This window comes from Lonchura striata, chromosome 1, assembly GCF_050655825.1.
Source record: "Lonchura striata isolate lonStrDom1 chromosome 1, ASM5065582v1, whole genome shotgun sequence".
NCBI lineage: Eukaryota > Metazoa > Chordata > Aves > Passeriformes > Estrildidae > Lonchura > Lonchura striata.
In genome coordinates, this window is record NC_140703.1 from 14420156 (window position 1) to 14439004 (window position 18849).

General features: G+C 37.2%; 1 protein-coding gene across 5 annotated transcripts in view; it reads left to right on the forward strand.

The window, feature by feature from the left end:
* Positions 1–18849, forward strand: part of CADM2 (cell adhesion molecule 2) — a 595909-nt gene that overhangs the window by 513121 nt on the left and 63939 nt on the right. For all 5 annotated transcript variants that reach the window (XM_021541238.4, XM_021541252.4, XM_021541246.4 and 2 more), the window contains one exon: positions 14534–14712. In XM_021541238.4, coding sequence (XP_021396913.1) covers positions 14534–14712 — 179 coding nt within the window. The remainder of the gene's footprint in view (positions 1–14533; positions 14713–18849) is intronic.

Below are 18849 nucleotides of genomic sequence, written 5' to 3' on the forward strand. Positions count from 1 at the left end.
TTTTATCTGATGTGATATATCCCATGTCAGCTGAGGTTAATCACTCTGTTTCCTGTGGTTATTGTCAACCACAGAGAAATGTTGACCAATTTTTTAATTACTGCAATTTTGAAGGAGGTTATGTTAATATATCTCCTGCCTTGATTTAGTGCACATCTATTATACATTATATGTATATTATGAGAACATTTAGAACATTTTACTGAAAATGAGCATTATGAGTACTCATTTTCAGTAAAATGTTTTAAAATCTTGTGAAGAATGTCATATGAATTGTAGGAAAAAAATCTGCCTGGTGAAACTTTCCAGATAGGCAGTTTGTCTTTGCAGCTAAAGGCAATTATTTTAAAGGATTGTGTAAATATTCATCTTGAGAATTTCTACACCAATATTTCATTGACATTACACCTCCACTGTATAATTATGCGAGGACGTAGTAGATAACATATTATGAAGCAGGTAACATTTTTGCTGAGATACAGTATATATATTCAATAGATTAAATTTCATTTTGTATTAAATATCCCGTCCTTCTGGGAGCTTGTATCTTCTTTTCACATCTGGGACATTCTACACTTTTTTGTAATTTTTCTTTTCCCCAGTATTTTGCAAAAAGCAGAGAAATTGGTGTTATAAAAAGTGTGACACAAAAAGGAGCAGGTGGGAGCATTAGTGGCTGTCTGAAAATTACACTTTACAATAAAGCCTCCTGCAGTGCTTAAGAACTTCCCCTTTAGTGTTCTGTAAAATGATCACATTGCCTAATGGGCTCAATTCAATAATTGCTTTTCCTCTTTTTTAAGCATCCCTTTTTTGTAGTGTTTACCCATAAAAGTGCAGAAAGTACAGTATGAAAAACAACTGCACACAGCGTTTTTAGTGCTCATTAAATCCATTTTGCATGTGTACGGCTTTTGAAATAATTCTTTTCCTTGCTCTCAGGTGGAAACACATGCTAAAATAAAAAAGGCCTGTGGGATAGAATAATAGATAAAATTGAAATACAGAGCAGGTAATTCTAAGTAAGTACTAGACTGCAAGTTGAAACATGAGAAAGAAGTTTTGGGAAAGGATGTGACATTCAGCCTTTTAGGTACTTAGATTCTGTAGACAAGTGTTTAGCTACAGTTGCACATAAAATTATAGAGTTTTTGAATCAACCACTAGCAGTAGAATACAAAAAGACACATTAGTATAACTTTTTCAGTGTAAGTCATGCTGGTTATACTGTTATGTTTCACTATTCAGGAATTTGCGTAGCAGATGTTATGTGGAACACCCAAATGTCTTGGGGAGCACCAGCTCATTGAATATCTACATTTTTGCCCCACATTTACAACAGCAGAGTACCTTGAGAATATGTAGGTGGTGTAAGCTAGCAGGGTAAATCCCCATCCTTCTAGAGGAGCTATACACTGCTCTTTGATGAGCAGAACCTCAGAAAAAATGGAGATGACAAGATAAATGGGGTTGTGGTTCTGACAGGCATGGCAGTAAACAGGTAAGAGAAGTAATAGATTGTGTTAATTTATTATTAGTGTAACTAATTATTCATTGTTTGGATGAGCTAGTTTTTGCATTGCAAGGAAGATCTTGGAGATTTCTCAGACCTGAGTTTGGCTGGTTAAAAATTTCCACATCCATACTATTCTAAGCACCACGGTAAACTGTTTCCAAAACTTAAATTATTTAAGAGTCGAGGAAAGACTGAGTCTGAGATTTGCAGTCTTGCACAGGAGAATGCTGCTCCAGTATATTTTCCTCCAGGGTCTGCAGGACAACCCCTGCACCTGGATCACCTCTTCCCATTGTGTTGATTTAATCCTGCTTAGGAGCACTGGATTGGCCATTTTTAAGATGGAAATGTAAAGATTTACCAAGGGTTAAGAAATGCTGGTGGGAGGGATTGTGATACCCTGCAGGAGGAGGGAGGTAAGTGGGAGATAGATCAGTGTTTCTACTTACTATTGCTTTTTGATTATGATTTTTTATTAGGTAGGTTTTTTTGTTTGTTTGTGGGGGTTTTGTTTTGTTTTGTTTTTACTTTCTATTGCTCTCAAATATCCCTAACCTATGTTCCTACCTTGTACACATAATTTCTAGAATCTTCCAAAGGGTGGCACAGATTGAGGGAGCTGTCAGCACCATCTTCTGAATGAATACTTTAAAAAGTATTTATTTGCTGTTTGCACCTAGAGGCAAAAAATACTCTGGGCAATTATATGATAATCAACATCAAAAAGGGGAACTACATAATAATGAAGAATCTTGTTTAAAAGGAGTTATAAGGGCCAACTAAGAGAACTAAATCATTCCAGGCAGCCTGAGGACTATGTTAGAGAAATAAAAAAAGAGTTTAGAACCACAGGGTCAATATATATCATCTAGCAGAATCCCTTGAGAAGAAGAAGCTGGTGATGCTAAACAGGAAAGGAATCAACGTAATAATAAGGGCAAAGCTATAATTTGAAAAGCTGAAGTTGTTTTCCAAATGAAAGAGAAGATTCTTAGATCTTGGCAGATTAAATATAAAAAATCAGTAAGCAGGAATATTAAAGGAATACCTAGAAAAAGAAAGTAGAATACTAAAGGAATAACTAGAAAAGAAACTTGAAAATAAAAGTTATTTTTAAATTAAATAATGGAAAGTTGATTTTTATGATCAACTGAGAATCAAGGTTTACAGGGAAGCCAGATGGATTTCCTACATCCATGTTTCCTGTGGCAGAGGAAACTGGGAACATTAAAGACTGATTCCCTCTTTTCTCAGGTGCTCACCAGCAAGATTTAAATGGGCTTTGGAGGTGGTTGTGGAACAAACAGGCAAAATGAGCAGTAGGAAGTCAGCAGGACCAGAAGGTTTTACCCCAGCATTCAAAGGGAATTCAAGGGTGAGATTGATGAATTATAAACTGTGACTGGAAACTTAATGCTTAACACCACCTGGCTAGGGCAGGACAACAGAGCTTCAGGAGAGATCCCAGAAATTTGTAGAACAGACATCTTCTCAAATACTAAAATTTATAAGAAGGACTAGAATTAGCAGACATCTGAATTAAAAAAAAAAAAAAAAAAAAAAGAGAAACCCCCGCCCAAAAGAAAAAAAAATAAACAAAACTCAAATGTTTAATGGGGTCTGAATTCCTTTTCCAGAACGAAAAGTCTATTTTATAAACATTTTTAAACAATCTTTGAAGAACACATAAAATGAACCTTGTGTGGCCTATTTGATATAGAAGGGAAACATTGCAGATGCTTCCAAAATTGTAGACGGTACAGAGGTAGTTGTTAAGGACTGCTATTTCATTCTCTCTGCAAACAGAAATGTTGAAGAGTAAGTTTAACTAATAAGAACCAGCTTTGTTGCCAAGCAAGGACATAATTTTTCATATAATGACTGGTAAACTTTGGGAATTTGTTGTCAATGGCTATGACAGATGGTGAAAATTCACAGTAATTCAAGGGAAAACTGCCTAAGTTCATGAAAAGGCAAGTCCTTAAGGTTTACAGAGTATTTTTAAACTGTGCTTGGTACCAGAAATGCCCGAGATCTGTGCTTGGCCTGCTCCCTAGACATCTGCTTATCCCTGATGTTGGAGATAAGGGACTGGACTAGCTGAACTTTTTGTCTGACTCAGTACAGCTGCTCCTTCTCTGCTGAGCACTGAACACAGGCTGTTGTGGCTGTCTGGGACTAGATGCTAATGGAGCTGGAGCCCGTGGAGAGCTTGAGGATATCTCCTTTACAGTGCTGAAATTATTACCATGAAGGTACTAATGAATAATTTTCTGTGTGAGAGAAGTTTGTGTGAACTAAAGCACTCCCCTCTGTCTGGAGATAACAACACATTTGGGAAAAGAAAACAAACTTCTCTAAGTAAATAATGTTTGTCTCTTTTTCCCTTTATTGTATTACCATTTCAGAAGTAATTTTTAAATGCAAACGAAGTTGACACAAACCATGGTATAGAACTTAGCTCTGAAATACAAATACTTGTAAGTTCACAGTGTATTATTGTTAGGATATTGTTATATTATCTAGAAAGCATAAAACATTTTATTGTTTATTATGATTCAATACAGCATGCTTCAACATCAGCTTTTTTTGACAATGGTAAAGAAAATAACTGAGTTACAAAAATTTATGGTGTATTTTCATTCCTTTGGTGCTCCTATAAACTGTTGTATATAGCAACAAATATTTAATTGCTGAAAGGATACAATTCAACAGAAGATCTTAGAAATGTCATTGCTGTGGCTAGTTATTAATGGTTTCTTATGTGGTGAAAGGAAGATATTTTGCTTCATCTCCCAGACTTTATGATGTTCTTACATGCATTGAAAGTTAAGAAGTGCATTCCTTGGTTAATGAGGGTTGGTACTGAAGTCCTTGCTTGTCATCCAAGATGCAGCACTGGTGCTTTTATCAGATCTCTGGGTGTTGTCACTGCACCTCAGGACTGTGCAGGAAGGAATTTTAGTTTAATGAGGCTTCTCCTTGACTGTGTCTTACATCAACAGCAAATTATTTCAAACAAGTAGTATTTGGACAAGAAAATAACTGTGAATGAGATTTTCAACTGTTTACTTAATGGAAAAAGCGGAAATGAATCAGCCACTCTTCATTTTCCTCTTTGATTCTCACGCCAGCAAGCATTTGACCTTAACTCAGAAAACACAGCTGGCGTTTCTTAGATGGGATTTCTCAGCTTATTGTAATAACAGAGACAAAGTTTCTTCTGAATGTTGGGACACAGTGAAGGCAAATTCAAAACACTGCAAATTAGGCATGTGAACATCCATCAGTGTGGCAGCCTGAAATATCTAAGAAGTTGAAAATCAGAACTTGTCAAAGGGGAAAAAAAAGTCCTCATAATAATATTTGCTCATTAACTCCATGACACAGCCTTCAGACCTCAACTGGAATTGAGGATATGACAACAGACATAACAAAAAAGGACCTGAAAATGTGGTGTGACAGCATTTACTGCCTACTTCTTGTTTTTTGTAGTCCCAGCCATTATTTCTATGTGGCACTTCAGCATAACCTATGTAAACCAGGCTACCATAAGGAAATGCACCTTTTTTAATCCTGTAACATGAAAATGCAAAGCATTTCAAATCAGTGGTGCTGAAGCTCTTTCTGCTATTTTTTCTCTGTTCTTTCTGATAAATCAGTATTTTCCTCAGTGCTTGCTCCACTGGCTGGGGATGCAGCATGCTTGCAAACTGCTGTGAGGAGCCTTGGTGTCAGAAACAGGTCTGAAGACGTGCCAGATGAGATGTTATTTTCCTCTGTTCTATGACATGCATAGTAACTAAGGTGTGCACATCCTATCATTATGCTTTGCTGCAGCATTCTTATCCCCAGCAGTACTTCATTAACATTAAGAACATAGTTCCTGGTTAATCCCAGTAATTTTCAGCAGCCATTCTGATGCATCCACTTGAGCACCATATTATCTTAATACTGCTGACATTTGCATGTCTTTGAAATACATTTTTTTTCAGATATTGTCCACTTAATCCACGGCAGTTTCCATCATCCTTTGTTCTTATAGTCATGCTTTACTTGCAACTGATCATAAAAGAATAATCTACTAATTTCTCAATAGCTCCAAAGGTTAAGAAGAAATCAACATAGTGTAAACAGCAGCATAGGAAGCACAAAGATTTCACTGTTTGAATACTGACTACATAATTAGAAACATATAGAGCTAGAATTATAGTGAAACCAGGCCATTGAGATTTCAATATTTAATCAACAATTTTTCATGTGAATAAAATAGTTACATGCCATTTATCATTTTGGCTGTACACTGACAGGAAAGAAAAAGCCTTTAGGAACAGCAGTAAAATATTTAAGGAAGGTTTGACAATTATTCTTTAATATTCACTTATCTGTATATAGATTCTCCTCTCTTCCCTTTCCTGCTCTTCTCTGAGAGTGTAGGTCTTAGTTTATGAGACTGAAAGGGATTTGTCTTTGTAATTTGCACATCAATATATGGCACCAGTCCCAGGCAGAACAGGGGAAGGGTATATATTATCGACATGCCCCAGTGCTGATCCAAAGTACTTTCATCTCTAGAATTTTAAAGAAGCTTTCAGGGCATCATTGTTTTTCTGTGAGTGGACCTCACTTGTTTCCCTGTGTGAGATTACCTGGCCATCAGTTTGGTACTTGGCTCTGCTGGATTTCCATTCTCTGGATGAGGGGGCAGCTGCACAGTTCTTCTTCTGCTGCCTTCCTCTACTGCAGCGATAAAGGTGATGCACCTTCTAGATGTCTCTGACCCCTTACTTTCTTGCACAGTCTCCTGAAAACAAGGCTGTCACTTTTCTTTAATTACTGATATGTCATTAGGTGTGTTTTATCCAGGGTGTGTGAGAGCTGCTGAAGGAGTGCACGGCAGATAACACGCTGTGCATCCCTCTGAACAGGGACAGCATTGTGCAGTGTGCCTGTATCAGCCTTCAGTACAAGAATTCTGATACAAAACCAGCATCCTTGCTGCTTTATAGGAATTGGAAAACTCCTTATCTAACCTGTGGCCAAGAGCAGGCCAACCTGCAGATGTTTTCCTGTGTTGCCTACTGCTTTGTCCTTGAGCTATTGCCAGGTAGCTCACAGTGGCCATCACTCCTGCAAGGCCTCTGCTCCCCTGAAAGTGAGGAAGGATTTATGACATAAGATTGTTTAATGTGGTTTGAATTTTTTTTTGCTTGGGTTTTTTTTGTTTGTTTGTAGGTTTTTTTGTTGTTTGTTTTTTTTTTTTTTCCTATTTCCTGCTGCTGTACTGCTTTACACCTCTCCTTCTGCCTTTTTAGGCTCAGGAATCTTTTTGAAAGGCATGTTGTACTTATGTGGAGGACTTTTCTTTTTTCCTGGTTAAAATTTAAAAGGAATAGAAATTATTTATAAACTGGTGACATAAAATGAACAGTATAGCCATACATACATTTGTTTTTTAAAGACAAGTTTTTTAAAGCAGACTTCTTATTAAAGCTGTTCATAAACTGTAGAGGTTTTAGTGTTTCCTCTGAACTTAAGATGTTTTGAGCCTCAGACTTTAACATACACATTTAAAAAAGTGTAGTTATTAGCTGGCTACTGAAAGTGTTGAAAATACTTAGTATTTTGATTTGAAATACTAAAATTGTATTTAAATGTCCAGGGGTTTTTCAGATTTATTTTGCGGGGGGAAATAAAAAAAGTCAGTGCCTATTCCCTGACCTGATGGTGTATTTAAAAGAGGATTACCCATCTTCTTTATATTATACATAAGTTAAACAGTAGTCTTCAGTTCTATTTGCTCCTAAGTGGTGGCCTGGCCTTGAAAATTTGAAATATGTCAACCTCTTCCTCCTCCATTACTTGCTTCTAGATTCATAAGTGATGGGAGGCATAAATTAATTAGTTCAGCAAATTTTCCCTTTCATGGATACCATTGCTTGCCTGGTACAGAAATGTCTGGAGAAGTAATAAAGGAGCACAAATGTCCAATCTGTTGTTTGGGAAGTTGGTCAGATTCAGAGAAAGCAAAAGAAATGGAGGAAGGAGTGAAATGAGACACCAGAAGTTTGACAGCAGGTGTAGGGTATGATAAATGTGGGCAATGGAATACCAGAAGGACAGGTTATATGATGACCACTCCTTCCTATGGCAAGTCCCTCACAAAGTTGTTTTTTTTTTTTAAGAAAATCTTTTTTGTCCATTTTTAGCCTCCCTGCTGCTTACAATAGTAGAATACAAAGGATATTTCTGGTGCAATTCACTGATAAGTTGTCTTCTGATTTCACATAAGTTCTCTTGTTGATCTGCTTCATGACTATGAGAAAGCCATTCCCCAAAATATTATTCACAGCAGGGTTTTTATGCATTTCTGAGAAGATTGTGAATAATACTAGAATTAAATAAGAAGCTTCACATATATACATACACATATATATGTGGATTAGGCACTTTTCAGAATATTAGTCTGATATTGCCTTGCTGTCTGGAAAATGACTAACAAAGGAAATTGAGGTTTTTTGGGGAAGGGAGGGGGGGGGCAGGGGTACATGATATGCACAAAGGGGAAAACTAGAGTAAAAGAGTTTCAAAGAAGTTACAATTATAAAGATTATAATCTCTCCAGACAGAGAACAGCAGCTTTGCACAGTTGTGTTAAAGGTGGAAAGCCTGAGGTCAAAGGGTGCCCTGGACTCTAAGAATACTAAAGGATAAAAGGAAATGGATTATCAGCTGATGAGAGGAAATACAAAAAAAGAAGGAGAATTAATGCAGAAACAGAACAGTCAGCTTCCCACAGGCGAAGGTTTTAGACCTAAAGGAACCTTAATACCAATTGCAAGCAAATATTTGAGTGTAGATAGGAGGAAATACGAATATGAAAAATTACTCTTTTACCCTCTAACATGATATATTTTGTATCTTTGGGTAGAAGAATAAATATCCTTGCTTTGAAAAGATTCGTGATGCACTTTAATCAGTTGCTGTCACAGTCTGCTGAGGGATAACGATGTTCAGCTGCAAATTTAGTGTATCATATCAGCATGGTTAGCACCTGTAATCCAGCAAGGGTGAGAGGACTGCCTGATTTATCCAAAGCAAGATTCAGGCAGGGAGGTCTGTCACCTAAGTAAAGTTGTGATGAACAAAGCAAAAGCTTTGTCTGTCTTGGAAAAAAGGTAAGGAATGAAGACTGGTTTTTAGCTGGTTTGGTTTCTTTGTTTGCCTGCTTGCTTTCCTCTTCTGCTATCTTTTTCTTTTTTGCTATTTTTTAGTGTTCTCTTTTTTTCCCTGTAAATGATGAATATTAGTCCCATTTGAGATTTGGTTGCCTCTTTCTGTTTATTATTTAAGGACTTTTTTCATACACTGCAGCTGGCTTCAGCATGTCTTGTTGTTCCTGTTGTCTTTATAGCTGGAAATTCCTGTCAAATTTTTATGATATAAAAGTTGAAATCTATATTTAGTTGACACCTCATTTTTTAACACATTTTGGTAATTAAATTCTTGATCATTTAGAAAGCATTACTATAGGATATCATAAATATTTTTAGGCTACATTATGTCTGCTGAGAATGCTTAAAAGAGAAAAGTAGAGGTAAATGTAATAATAGTCAATTCAGATGTTCAAAGCTTCTTTCCAAAAAAAAAAAAAGGAACTTTAGGAAAGGTACTTTGGATGTTCTTTACTAATTCTACTGGTGAGAAAACACTATGTGAAGGTTACTCAGGTTTTGCAGAACTAGAAAATCACAGAGCATTATCTCATAAAATAAAATCCATCTATCCAAGCCGTTTATGAAAGGGACTGTGGATATTGATGTTTTTGATAGATGAAATGCTCCCCAACCCGTTCATCCCAATATGACTTCTCAGACTGAGACTTTATATAAACAAGAGGTTCCCCCAGGGTTTAGACTTTCAAGTGGGTGATTAACTGACAGAGCTAAAAAATCCAATTTCTTGATACAAAAGAACTATAAGTTTCAAATTAATGAAGCAATCATTCCCTTAGATGACTTTTAACATTGCACCAGGTTTTCAACAAGAAACATTCTGATAAATCTTGTGTTACCTTTATCATTATTCATTTGATCATTTCCACTAGATTATGTTTTTATGGACTTCAGTGAATGCAAGTGTGCCCTTGTTTGGAGAACTAAAAGGTATTCTTGGAGAGGGCTCTACTCAAAATAATGAATTTATTTTTATCTTTTTAGTGTTTCTCAAATTCATCTTCTATCTTTATTTTTACCCACATTGACTACAAATTATTGACAGAATGCTTAGATACCCAGTTGGATGAGAATATCCCCAGTGAGACTGCACATGTAAAAATGTGGCCTTGGGGTTTTTTGTTGTTGTTTTAGTGGGTCAGGGTTTGTTGATTTTATTTTTTTGGGTTTTTGAGTGTGATCTTATGGAAATGAAAAGGTTATCCTGTGCTATTATAATGGGTCAGTAAGTTGTCCAAGCGTTGTTTGTTAAGGACTCAATGAAGAATGCTTTGTACATGACCTTTCTGTGCACAGAAATTAGAGAAGGGCAACAAAACTGCATAGAGTCAACAAGTTTAAAGTGAAAATGGATTGCATTGCCTAAATTCACTTTGTTCAAAAAGAAAACACATATATATATATATATATAGATATAAAACATATAGATATATGTATAATTTTTAAATGGAGGTTAAGTTAGCTATTATAGTTATATACAAAGATATCACTAGAGAGGAGGATTATAAGAAAGCACTCAGTCACTGTCCTTGAGTTAAGGGTGGAGAAAGGGACAGAAAATTGCCAATCTTGTCTTAAAATACTCCTGTGTAATTTCAAAGGCCTCAGCAAAAAAAAAAAAAAAAAAAAAAAAAAAAAAAAAGTAGACAAATATAATTGTTGACTTTCATGTTATGTAAACACTTGTTAGAAAGGTAAGGCAGTGACTAGGTCTTTTTTTCTAATCACATGTGGTTTCTAATTTATTTTTTCCAACATATTTCAGTTTCTCTCTGACGTGTTTTGAAATAAAAGGTTTTCTACTCTCAAGGCCAGAAAATAGTTTTGCTGTATTTACCATTTCTTTGTTCAGTTACTTGTAAGAAAAGCACCACAATATGAAATATGAATCATTGTGGAACTCCACACCAGTGTCTTATACCTTCATTTCAATCACATTTCATTCTGACTGGAAAAGAATACCATATTTTGTTGATTCTATGTTGGGTTTTGAGGCTAACATAAAGGCAGTTAACAAACTCAGATTTCTATACTAAAAACCAGTTCCTTTTTCAAAGGCATTTCACCGAATGCACAAATGGAAGGTACTGTTTGTACAAACATCCCTCTTTGTTCCAGTTCAAATAGGAATTGACAGTGTTATGGCAACTCATTAGTATTAAAAAAAAAGCTTACATTCTGCAGTGTTAGAGACATATGCAGGAGAGGAAAATGTGCAATATTAGGTGTGTACATATTTGCCAGGTGTTTTAGCATGTCAAACCTAAGTATCCCTTTCAAAATGTTGGGTAAGAGCAAGAACCTCTGTCTGGATCTGCAGCTGTGGACAGGTTTCAGTAGGATAAACTGTGGGGAGTTCACGCTTGTCTGTGCCTTGTGACAGAGAAGGAAAGCTGTTCCAGTGCTTCAGCTTTGGACAATGAAGGTAATCAGACAATCCTAAAAGAATACCCAATGTGCTGTAAAGTTAAGATTCCTTTGCTCTTTTTTGGTGTAGTTTTTTTTCCCTGCTGATAATCTCAGAAGGTATCAAATTCTAACAAACAGAGAATCACAGAATCACAAGGTTGGAAGAGACCTTCAAGATCATCGAGTCCAACCCAACCCTAACACCTCAACTAAACCCTGGCACTGAGTGCCACATCCAGTCTTTGTTTAAACACACTCCACCACCTCCCCAGGCAGCCTTTCCAGTACTTTATCACCCCTTGTGTGAAAATTTTTTTCCTAATATTTAACCTATACTTCCCTTGGTGCAGCTTGAGACTGTGACCTCTCGTTCTGTCAATTGCTGCCTGGAGAAAGAGACCAAATCCTACCTGACTAAAACCACCCTTCAGGAAGTTGTAGACAGTGATAAGGTTGAAAAAAAAAATAAAAATGGGGAGTGGCAGGCCTGCTAAGAACTAGGCTATCATGACTTTCAATAAGGTTATAATAGTGTTACTTACCATGTCCTGCAATATTCATTGCCACTTCTAGGAGATCAGTGAAAGACAGATAAAAGCAAATACCATTTTGCATGGCAGGGGACTACCAGAATTAGTTGCTACAGTAGGTATAGGTGATGGACATCATAAGCAGATTCCAAAATATATTAGAGACATTCATAGTCACAGGTCTAAATAATAAGTGGTCACAAAAAAGGACAAAAGATGTGGCCTGCAGCACCCCTGACAGGGGATGGCTGCTATTGCTGGCAGAGTGGAGGAGGAATGGACAGCAGAAAATGGATGTACTCCCATGCTTCCCTTAGACAGCATCCTGCTGCTGCTGCTGACCACGGCAGCGTGATGGTCTGGGTGCACGAGCACGTCTCACGTTCTTAGCTCACATCTGCCTAACCAGTGAATTGTGTAGACCAAGTGTCTCAAAGCTTCCCAGCAATGCAGGCAGAATTAAATTCTGTGGCTGTGACAGAATTGCTCTTTTAAGGAGTGGTGAGGTGGAGGGAAAGCTGTGCCTGGCCACCAGGATGTGCTGGCTATGGGCCTGCTGCCCAGGAATTGCTCTGCTGCTGCCACAAATACAGCACGGGATGGCTGAACATTCACTCTTGATTAGCAACTTCCCCAACACTCAGAGAATGCAGATCTCCTCTCTCTAAGCCCTGGCTTTTGTGCCACACATCATTTTGCAACCACAGCTAAGTGTTCTGTGTAAGACTAGAGTTGGTGTATTACAATGTGACAGAGCTCCCTGAATAATTTATATCTACAGCTCCATTTCATACTTATTTGTTATCCTATAGGTTTTCCCCTAGGATATGCCATCTAGTTTCAATTTAAAACCTAAGTTCCATAAATTACCACTGCACAGAAGTTGCTTTAACACGCCATTTATGCAGGTAATGGTGCACATTGTAGCTGAAGTGTTTCAGAGTCCCTACTCCTGGGATTGCAGATCCACAGTAAGCTGGTAAATGAGAAACAATGCGGAGTTGGCCAGAAAATTGAACAAATCCACCTTAACATATCACAGCAAATCACACCTTAATGCTGGGAACTCTGCAGGGCAATGTTTCTATACCAACATGGACATCTGGATTCCCCACTTGCATTGAACAGCAAGAAAGTGTGTACATTGTGCACCACGTGTGCATGGATGCCAGTTCATAAAAATGAGCTTAGGAAGAGGATTAAGACAAATTTATGGTAAGGCATAAATAAGGCCTGTCGCACCATCAGTTCTTAATCCTTGCTTTTATTCTCTGAGCATATGATTTTCTGGGAAAAATCAAAACTTTGGAGAATAGCCAGTCTAAGTACTAAGTTCAACAACATTTTAACGGGGTGTCATCCAAAATAGTACTAAAATGTGCGTAAATTTTTTATACTTCAGAATGAGTATTTTCTTTAAAGACTAATTTGAATTTTATAGAAGTTCATTTCAGAAAAATTCTCTCTGTTTACATGTATTGACTAACTCAAAATCATGTCATTACAGCCATTAGAACTATTTTTCTTTTTATGAGGCCACATTTTGGCTAAATGCTTCTCCTTAATTATTTAGGTTTAATTCTTTTTCTTAGCACTTATTATATCTAATAGGCTTTAAACATCTGCTTCAAATTAGTGAAATTAAGTGTTTCTGGAGTGCAACTAGTGACTAACCTGGCAATTGCTAATTTTATAGCAGTGTATTATATTTTGGTTTATTACTGAATCACACAACTGGCATGTTTGGATAGAGATTGATATGTGGCTTATGCTGCACAAAGCTACAAGCAAGGTAGCATTGAACCCCCAGGCTGTGAATATCCTGCTGAAGTGACTGGTGTAAAAGGGCCTCAGATGCTCTGTCTGCTCATTACATAGACAGGATTCAGTAAACCAACCTTTGATTCCCAGTTACAATCCAGTCTTCTTGCTGATTTCCCTCATGTAAATTTGGAAGTATACCTTGTTCCGTGCAAGTAAAGGCTGCATGCCAGTAATAAATACATCCTGCTGTCTGCTAGGCAGATCTCATGGACTGTGGAGCTTCTTGAGGGTCTCTAGAAAGGAGTTATGTATGCCTTGCCAGAGGGAAGATGTCTGTGAACCTTCAGGACTGCAAGTTCCCTTCTCTGTGGTGCCCTTGCCTTGCCGAGGGGTTCATCACTGCCAGGGCATTGCCTGTGGCCTGTTTGATGTGAGTGCATCAGGCAAAACAGGAACGGTTTCACAAGAGAAGAAAATCCAGGATTTCAAGTTAAATCTTGCATTGCTTGTGATAACATGTGAAACAAGTAATTATTTATTTAAGGGAAGGATGAAGAAAAGGTGGGGAAAGGGATGGGCTGTGACACAGTGCAGCAAGAGAAACAAGTTTAGGTTGTGTGTAACACGTGCTACTTTGGGACTGATATGCCTGGTTCAGGAAAAATACTCAGTGCATTCAAGTTCACTTATGAATATGAATGGCCTAAGTAGTTTAAGAATCCATTTACAAACCAGTTACACCCACATCATCCTATTTGCACTTACCTTGCAAGCACCTGCTGGCCCTGAAACCTCACAGGAACCATTTTTTTAATTTAGGAAAGATCTTAGCCTGTTGCACTACCATTCTGCTTTCTTTTTTAGTTATCTTCTTTCTTATTTCTCTGCTTGTTCTTTCACTTTCTTTAGCAGTTCACATCCAGGATGGTAAGGTTGTGACAGTTCATGAAATCCAGTAATTCAAATGTTTCTGGGGTGGTAGGTGTCTATTTATAAGTTGCTGATGTGCTGTTTCTGATGTACATGTTGCATATGCATGTTTCATGTGTCTAAATAAATGCCACACTTTGATCCAACAGGCCAGAACCAGTATTGTGGACAAAGGACGGTGGAGAACTCCCAGATCCAGAGAGAATGGTTGTCAATGGCAGGGTTCTAAGCATCAGCTTCCTAAACAAAACAGACAATGGCACATATCGATGTGAAGCAAAAAATCCCATTGGCCGAAACAGCACAGAATATGTCCTGATAGTACATGGTGAGTGTGCTCTCCTTGGTGCATTCTATGCATATTTCACATTTCCAGCTGATACAATCAGGTTCTTATGGTCATTATGGAAAGAATAGCTAGAAAATTTGGAAGTGTAATTGCACTTTTATTGATGCTGTTGTCTAGCTGTGGGGAGTGTGCTGTCTTTCTTTTATTGGCATGCCTCTCTTCTTACACTTTAAACAAAATGTATTCACTTCTGCTGTGAACTTTTTGCTAAGTATGCACCTGTAAAAATGTTTTGCAGTGTGTGGGTACTGTTTCATAAATACTTGCCTCAGGCCCAGCTGTTCAGATAAAGCTGGTTACAAAAGGTTATATGAAGAGAAATAACAGACAGATGTTTGCTTGAGGTTTTCTGCTTAGCTTTTTATAGACCGCCAAAGACAGGACATCAGATACTTCATACAAGTTACAGCCTGGTACTGAGAAAATTCAGCTCATACAAGTTAGCTGATATCACCTGGCCCATCATTACAGTCAGACCTCAAAACTGTGTCATGTCCTAAATGCATTATACTACTTCCAATAAAATGGAAAAATAGGATAGTTCACATTAAATTACAATTGTTTTGTTTTTTTTCCCTAATAAATTAGGAAACAATATGTGTCATGTGAAAAAACTATCTGCTTTCTATATTGACCATGAAATAGATTGGTGTAGCTCAGCTGTAGGGGAAACTATAATATAAAATTAGCATTTGCCTTTAATGCGGCCTGGCAATTCAGATCTATCAGTCTCAAAACATGATGTTCTCTTATCACAGGTAGTTCCTGGAAGGTTATAATTTCCATAATTTGAATTTTAATATAAGAGAATATAGAGGCAGAACCTCCACTTTAGTTCATGATGGTATTTTTTTTCTATTATTTTTAAGTGCAATTCCTTATAACTATGACAAAATAAAATGAAAAAATATAATGCAAATTTTAGTCTTTAAATAGACAAGAGAATTATGTAGATTTTATTTGCTCACAATCAACTCAGCTACAGCAAGTACATTTCCTTGGTGGTTGAAGGTATCAGAAACATTTTTCATTACAAGTTTACCTGCCTCTAGGTATTTGGCATAAAATTTCTAGTAAGTGCTACTTTCAGTAATGAGATATTTATTGGCACTGTTGATGAACATCATTTATCAAAATAAATGCTTAGGCTACTTTTCATTTTTCTTAAAGTTCGCCATTAGTTTATGTAGGATTAGTGACCCAAATAAGGAGGAGATCTATGCATGAGGAACACAGAGCCTGTACTGCTGCGTGAGTATTTCTGTGTTAAAGACAAACAGCAAAACTAAACCCTCTAACCTCTATTTACATTGTCTGCTACAATAAGAGGAAAAGAAAAAATCTCTTTTGCATCCCAGAGGCAGTGGTGTGGTGGTGGTTGGCTGCAGGCACAAAGTGCTCTGCCTTTGATGAGGTAACGGCTTCCAACTTACCATATGTTGAAACTTCTGTCATTTGTGTTTTCTGCCCGATTTATTTATGTCATTATTTCTGAAAATATGGCCTTTCATAATGGGGGATCTTTTTTCATCAGTGGTGACTCTGCAATAGAATTCTATGAAAGAATATTTCACCGTTCCCAGTCTTGCACAGTGGCGTGTCTCCTGTTGATCTGATTATCTTACATCAACTTCCTGGCAGTCTGTAAATTCATTCATTATCAAGGAGGCATTCTGTTATGTTTGGCAGCACATTAGGCATGTTAGGTTTAGCTTGCTCATTGCTGACCTTTTCTGTTATGAGTACCCGAGTTTTCCTAATTGCATTTCTGTGATTCCAGTGCTGGAACTAGAGAAGGTAAATGTCAGGTGCTTCCCATTTTTCTGAAACAATCAGAGTTATGTGACAGAGTGAGATGATGTTTAGTACTTAACAACTTACTGGGGTTCAGAGTTGTAAGGTTAATTTTAAGTAAAAAGGAAACTGACACAATTATTTTATCAAGTGTAACATAATCCTTTGTATGGATAAATTTAAGCGGCCTTACCCCTTCTTTAGCTCATTACATTCATGAATGTCTCTAGTGAACCATAATCCTCCTAAAATTATACAATATTTTTCCTCTCTCTCTCTGGGGGCTAGAAAACCTACTTTTTATCATTTTCTGAGATGCATCCTTCTATTTAATAGAGGACGTATTTTTTATCTTCCTAAATATATCTGGAAGTATCCTTTGATTTCTCATCTCTTCCCCTGTGCTTAATGTGTTGATGTAATTTTTTGTCCTATTCCTTTGTTAGAGCACATTAATCATATGAGTGCCTGCCTTAAATATCAGATTTCTAAGATAAGGTACATGCCAGATTTCCCACATGAGCTTGTGTGAGGAGATAGGGGACATGAGTGGAAGGTATCCTCTGCAGAGGCAGAGAGGGGCAACATGATTCACAGCTTTCCTTTTTTTATATGTACTGTGATTTCCATACATTTTATTCCTTTTTTTTTTTCACTTCAACAGATTTTTATATCTTTCTGTGTGTTAATGATGTAAGAGCTTCATCAGAAGAGTAGTATTTTTTCCACTGTGAGTGGTGATGATGATGTAATACTGTTTTGATGTTAACTGATGGCAGAGAAAATAAATATTGCTGTAAGCAGATGAATGGAAATCTGTCCAATACAATTAGTATCTGACACCATAAAAGTTATTTTTATATTTTTTTGTATAATTAAAGAAACCAGACTTCAGAGAAATTGAATCTATTTGAATAAGGTTAAAGGCTTGGGCTATTAAATATGCTCATGCTGCTTTTCTGAATCAATGTGACTGCTAATTTCCTTTTTCTTAACATTTATTGTTAATAATAAATGTAAAAAAGTACTCTGTGAAGCGGGAAGGTGGGTACAAAGTCAGAGTTTATAGGCAGAAGCACAAAGGGAAGACATGTAGTTTGCTCAAACATTTGTTTCATGCAGTAACAAAGGCAGAGGCTTTAATGCCTGTAGCTGTTGTCATTTCTGTATTCTAATTGGCAAGCTTAATGCTTTAGAAGTGCACATTCTGGCTAGATATATTATACCCTTTCTTTGGTAATGGGCCCCAGGCAATTTTCACTCTCTTCCAATTTATTAAGAATTTTTGTTTACCTTTGTCCAAATACTAGTCATTAATCACCGGCAAACAGAGCAAACTGTCAAACTCGTGTTGCTCAACCCAAAAACATAGACTCTGCTTGCAGAGCTCCAGTAATAACTGCAGTGATTTAGCTGGAGTGGAGGAAGGAGGTGTTCCATCATAATCAACCTGAGGACACAGCTGCTGTGTTTGGAGGAGCAGTTCAGAACCTCTGGGTGTCCCTGCCAAAGACTCGGTTCAGCACCGCCTTGGAGTGAGTGACAGGAGTCCACATCGTTGAGAAACCCCCTGAGTGCAAACAGCACTGTTGATAATTTGCAGCCCTGTTTGAAACAGAGCACCTTGGTGAAGTATCCTGATATGCCAATCTACAGCCAGGCATTAAATTAATTGAAATATTCAGAGCTATTATGTGTTGTGCAACAATTATCTAGGAGAGAAGTATGGAAATGAATGTGAATCAGCAGCTGTGGATGGTCAAGGCAGCTCTTATTGCTCAAATTTTAACTAGGAAAGCATTTGAGCCAGCAATTTAGGATCTCTGAGGAATAAAAAGTGGCATGGCATATTCCTTTGTCTTCAGCTTCTCAATTTTGTAGTTCTTTTTCTTGGGCAAGCGATTTTTTGCAAATAAAGGCAACTGAAAGACTGAGTTACAACCTCATTAGATCCCCTACAATGTGTAAGACCAGAAGTCCCACTGCACCTTTCCTAACTGTAGCATTATTTACATTCCACCTGCTTGTCCAGTCCCATTACAAAACATTTGTCATCTTGGCTTCCACAGTAACGTGTGGCAACAAGATTCTGAATTTAGTTATGTGCTTTGAGAGAAAAGTATTCTCTTTTGTTTGTTTAAGTCTGGGCTTGATCTCTTTGCTCTCCAGCCTTACAAGCTATTTGGCCTCTTTTGCTCTTTGTACTGGAAAGTTGCATTTAAAATTATATTTGCTGCTTCCCTTCAATACACTCTCAAGTATTTCCACATTGGTCTCTACTTCTCATTAATTCTGATCTTAAACTTTGCGTTTCCTGCAATT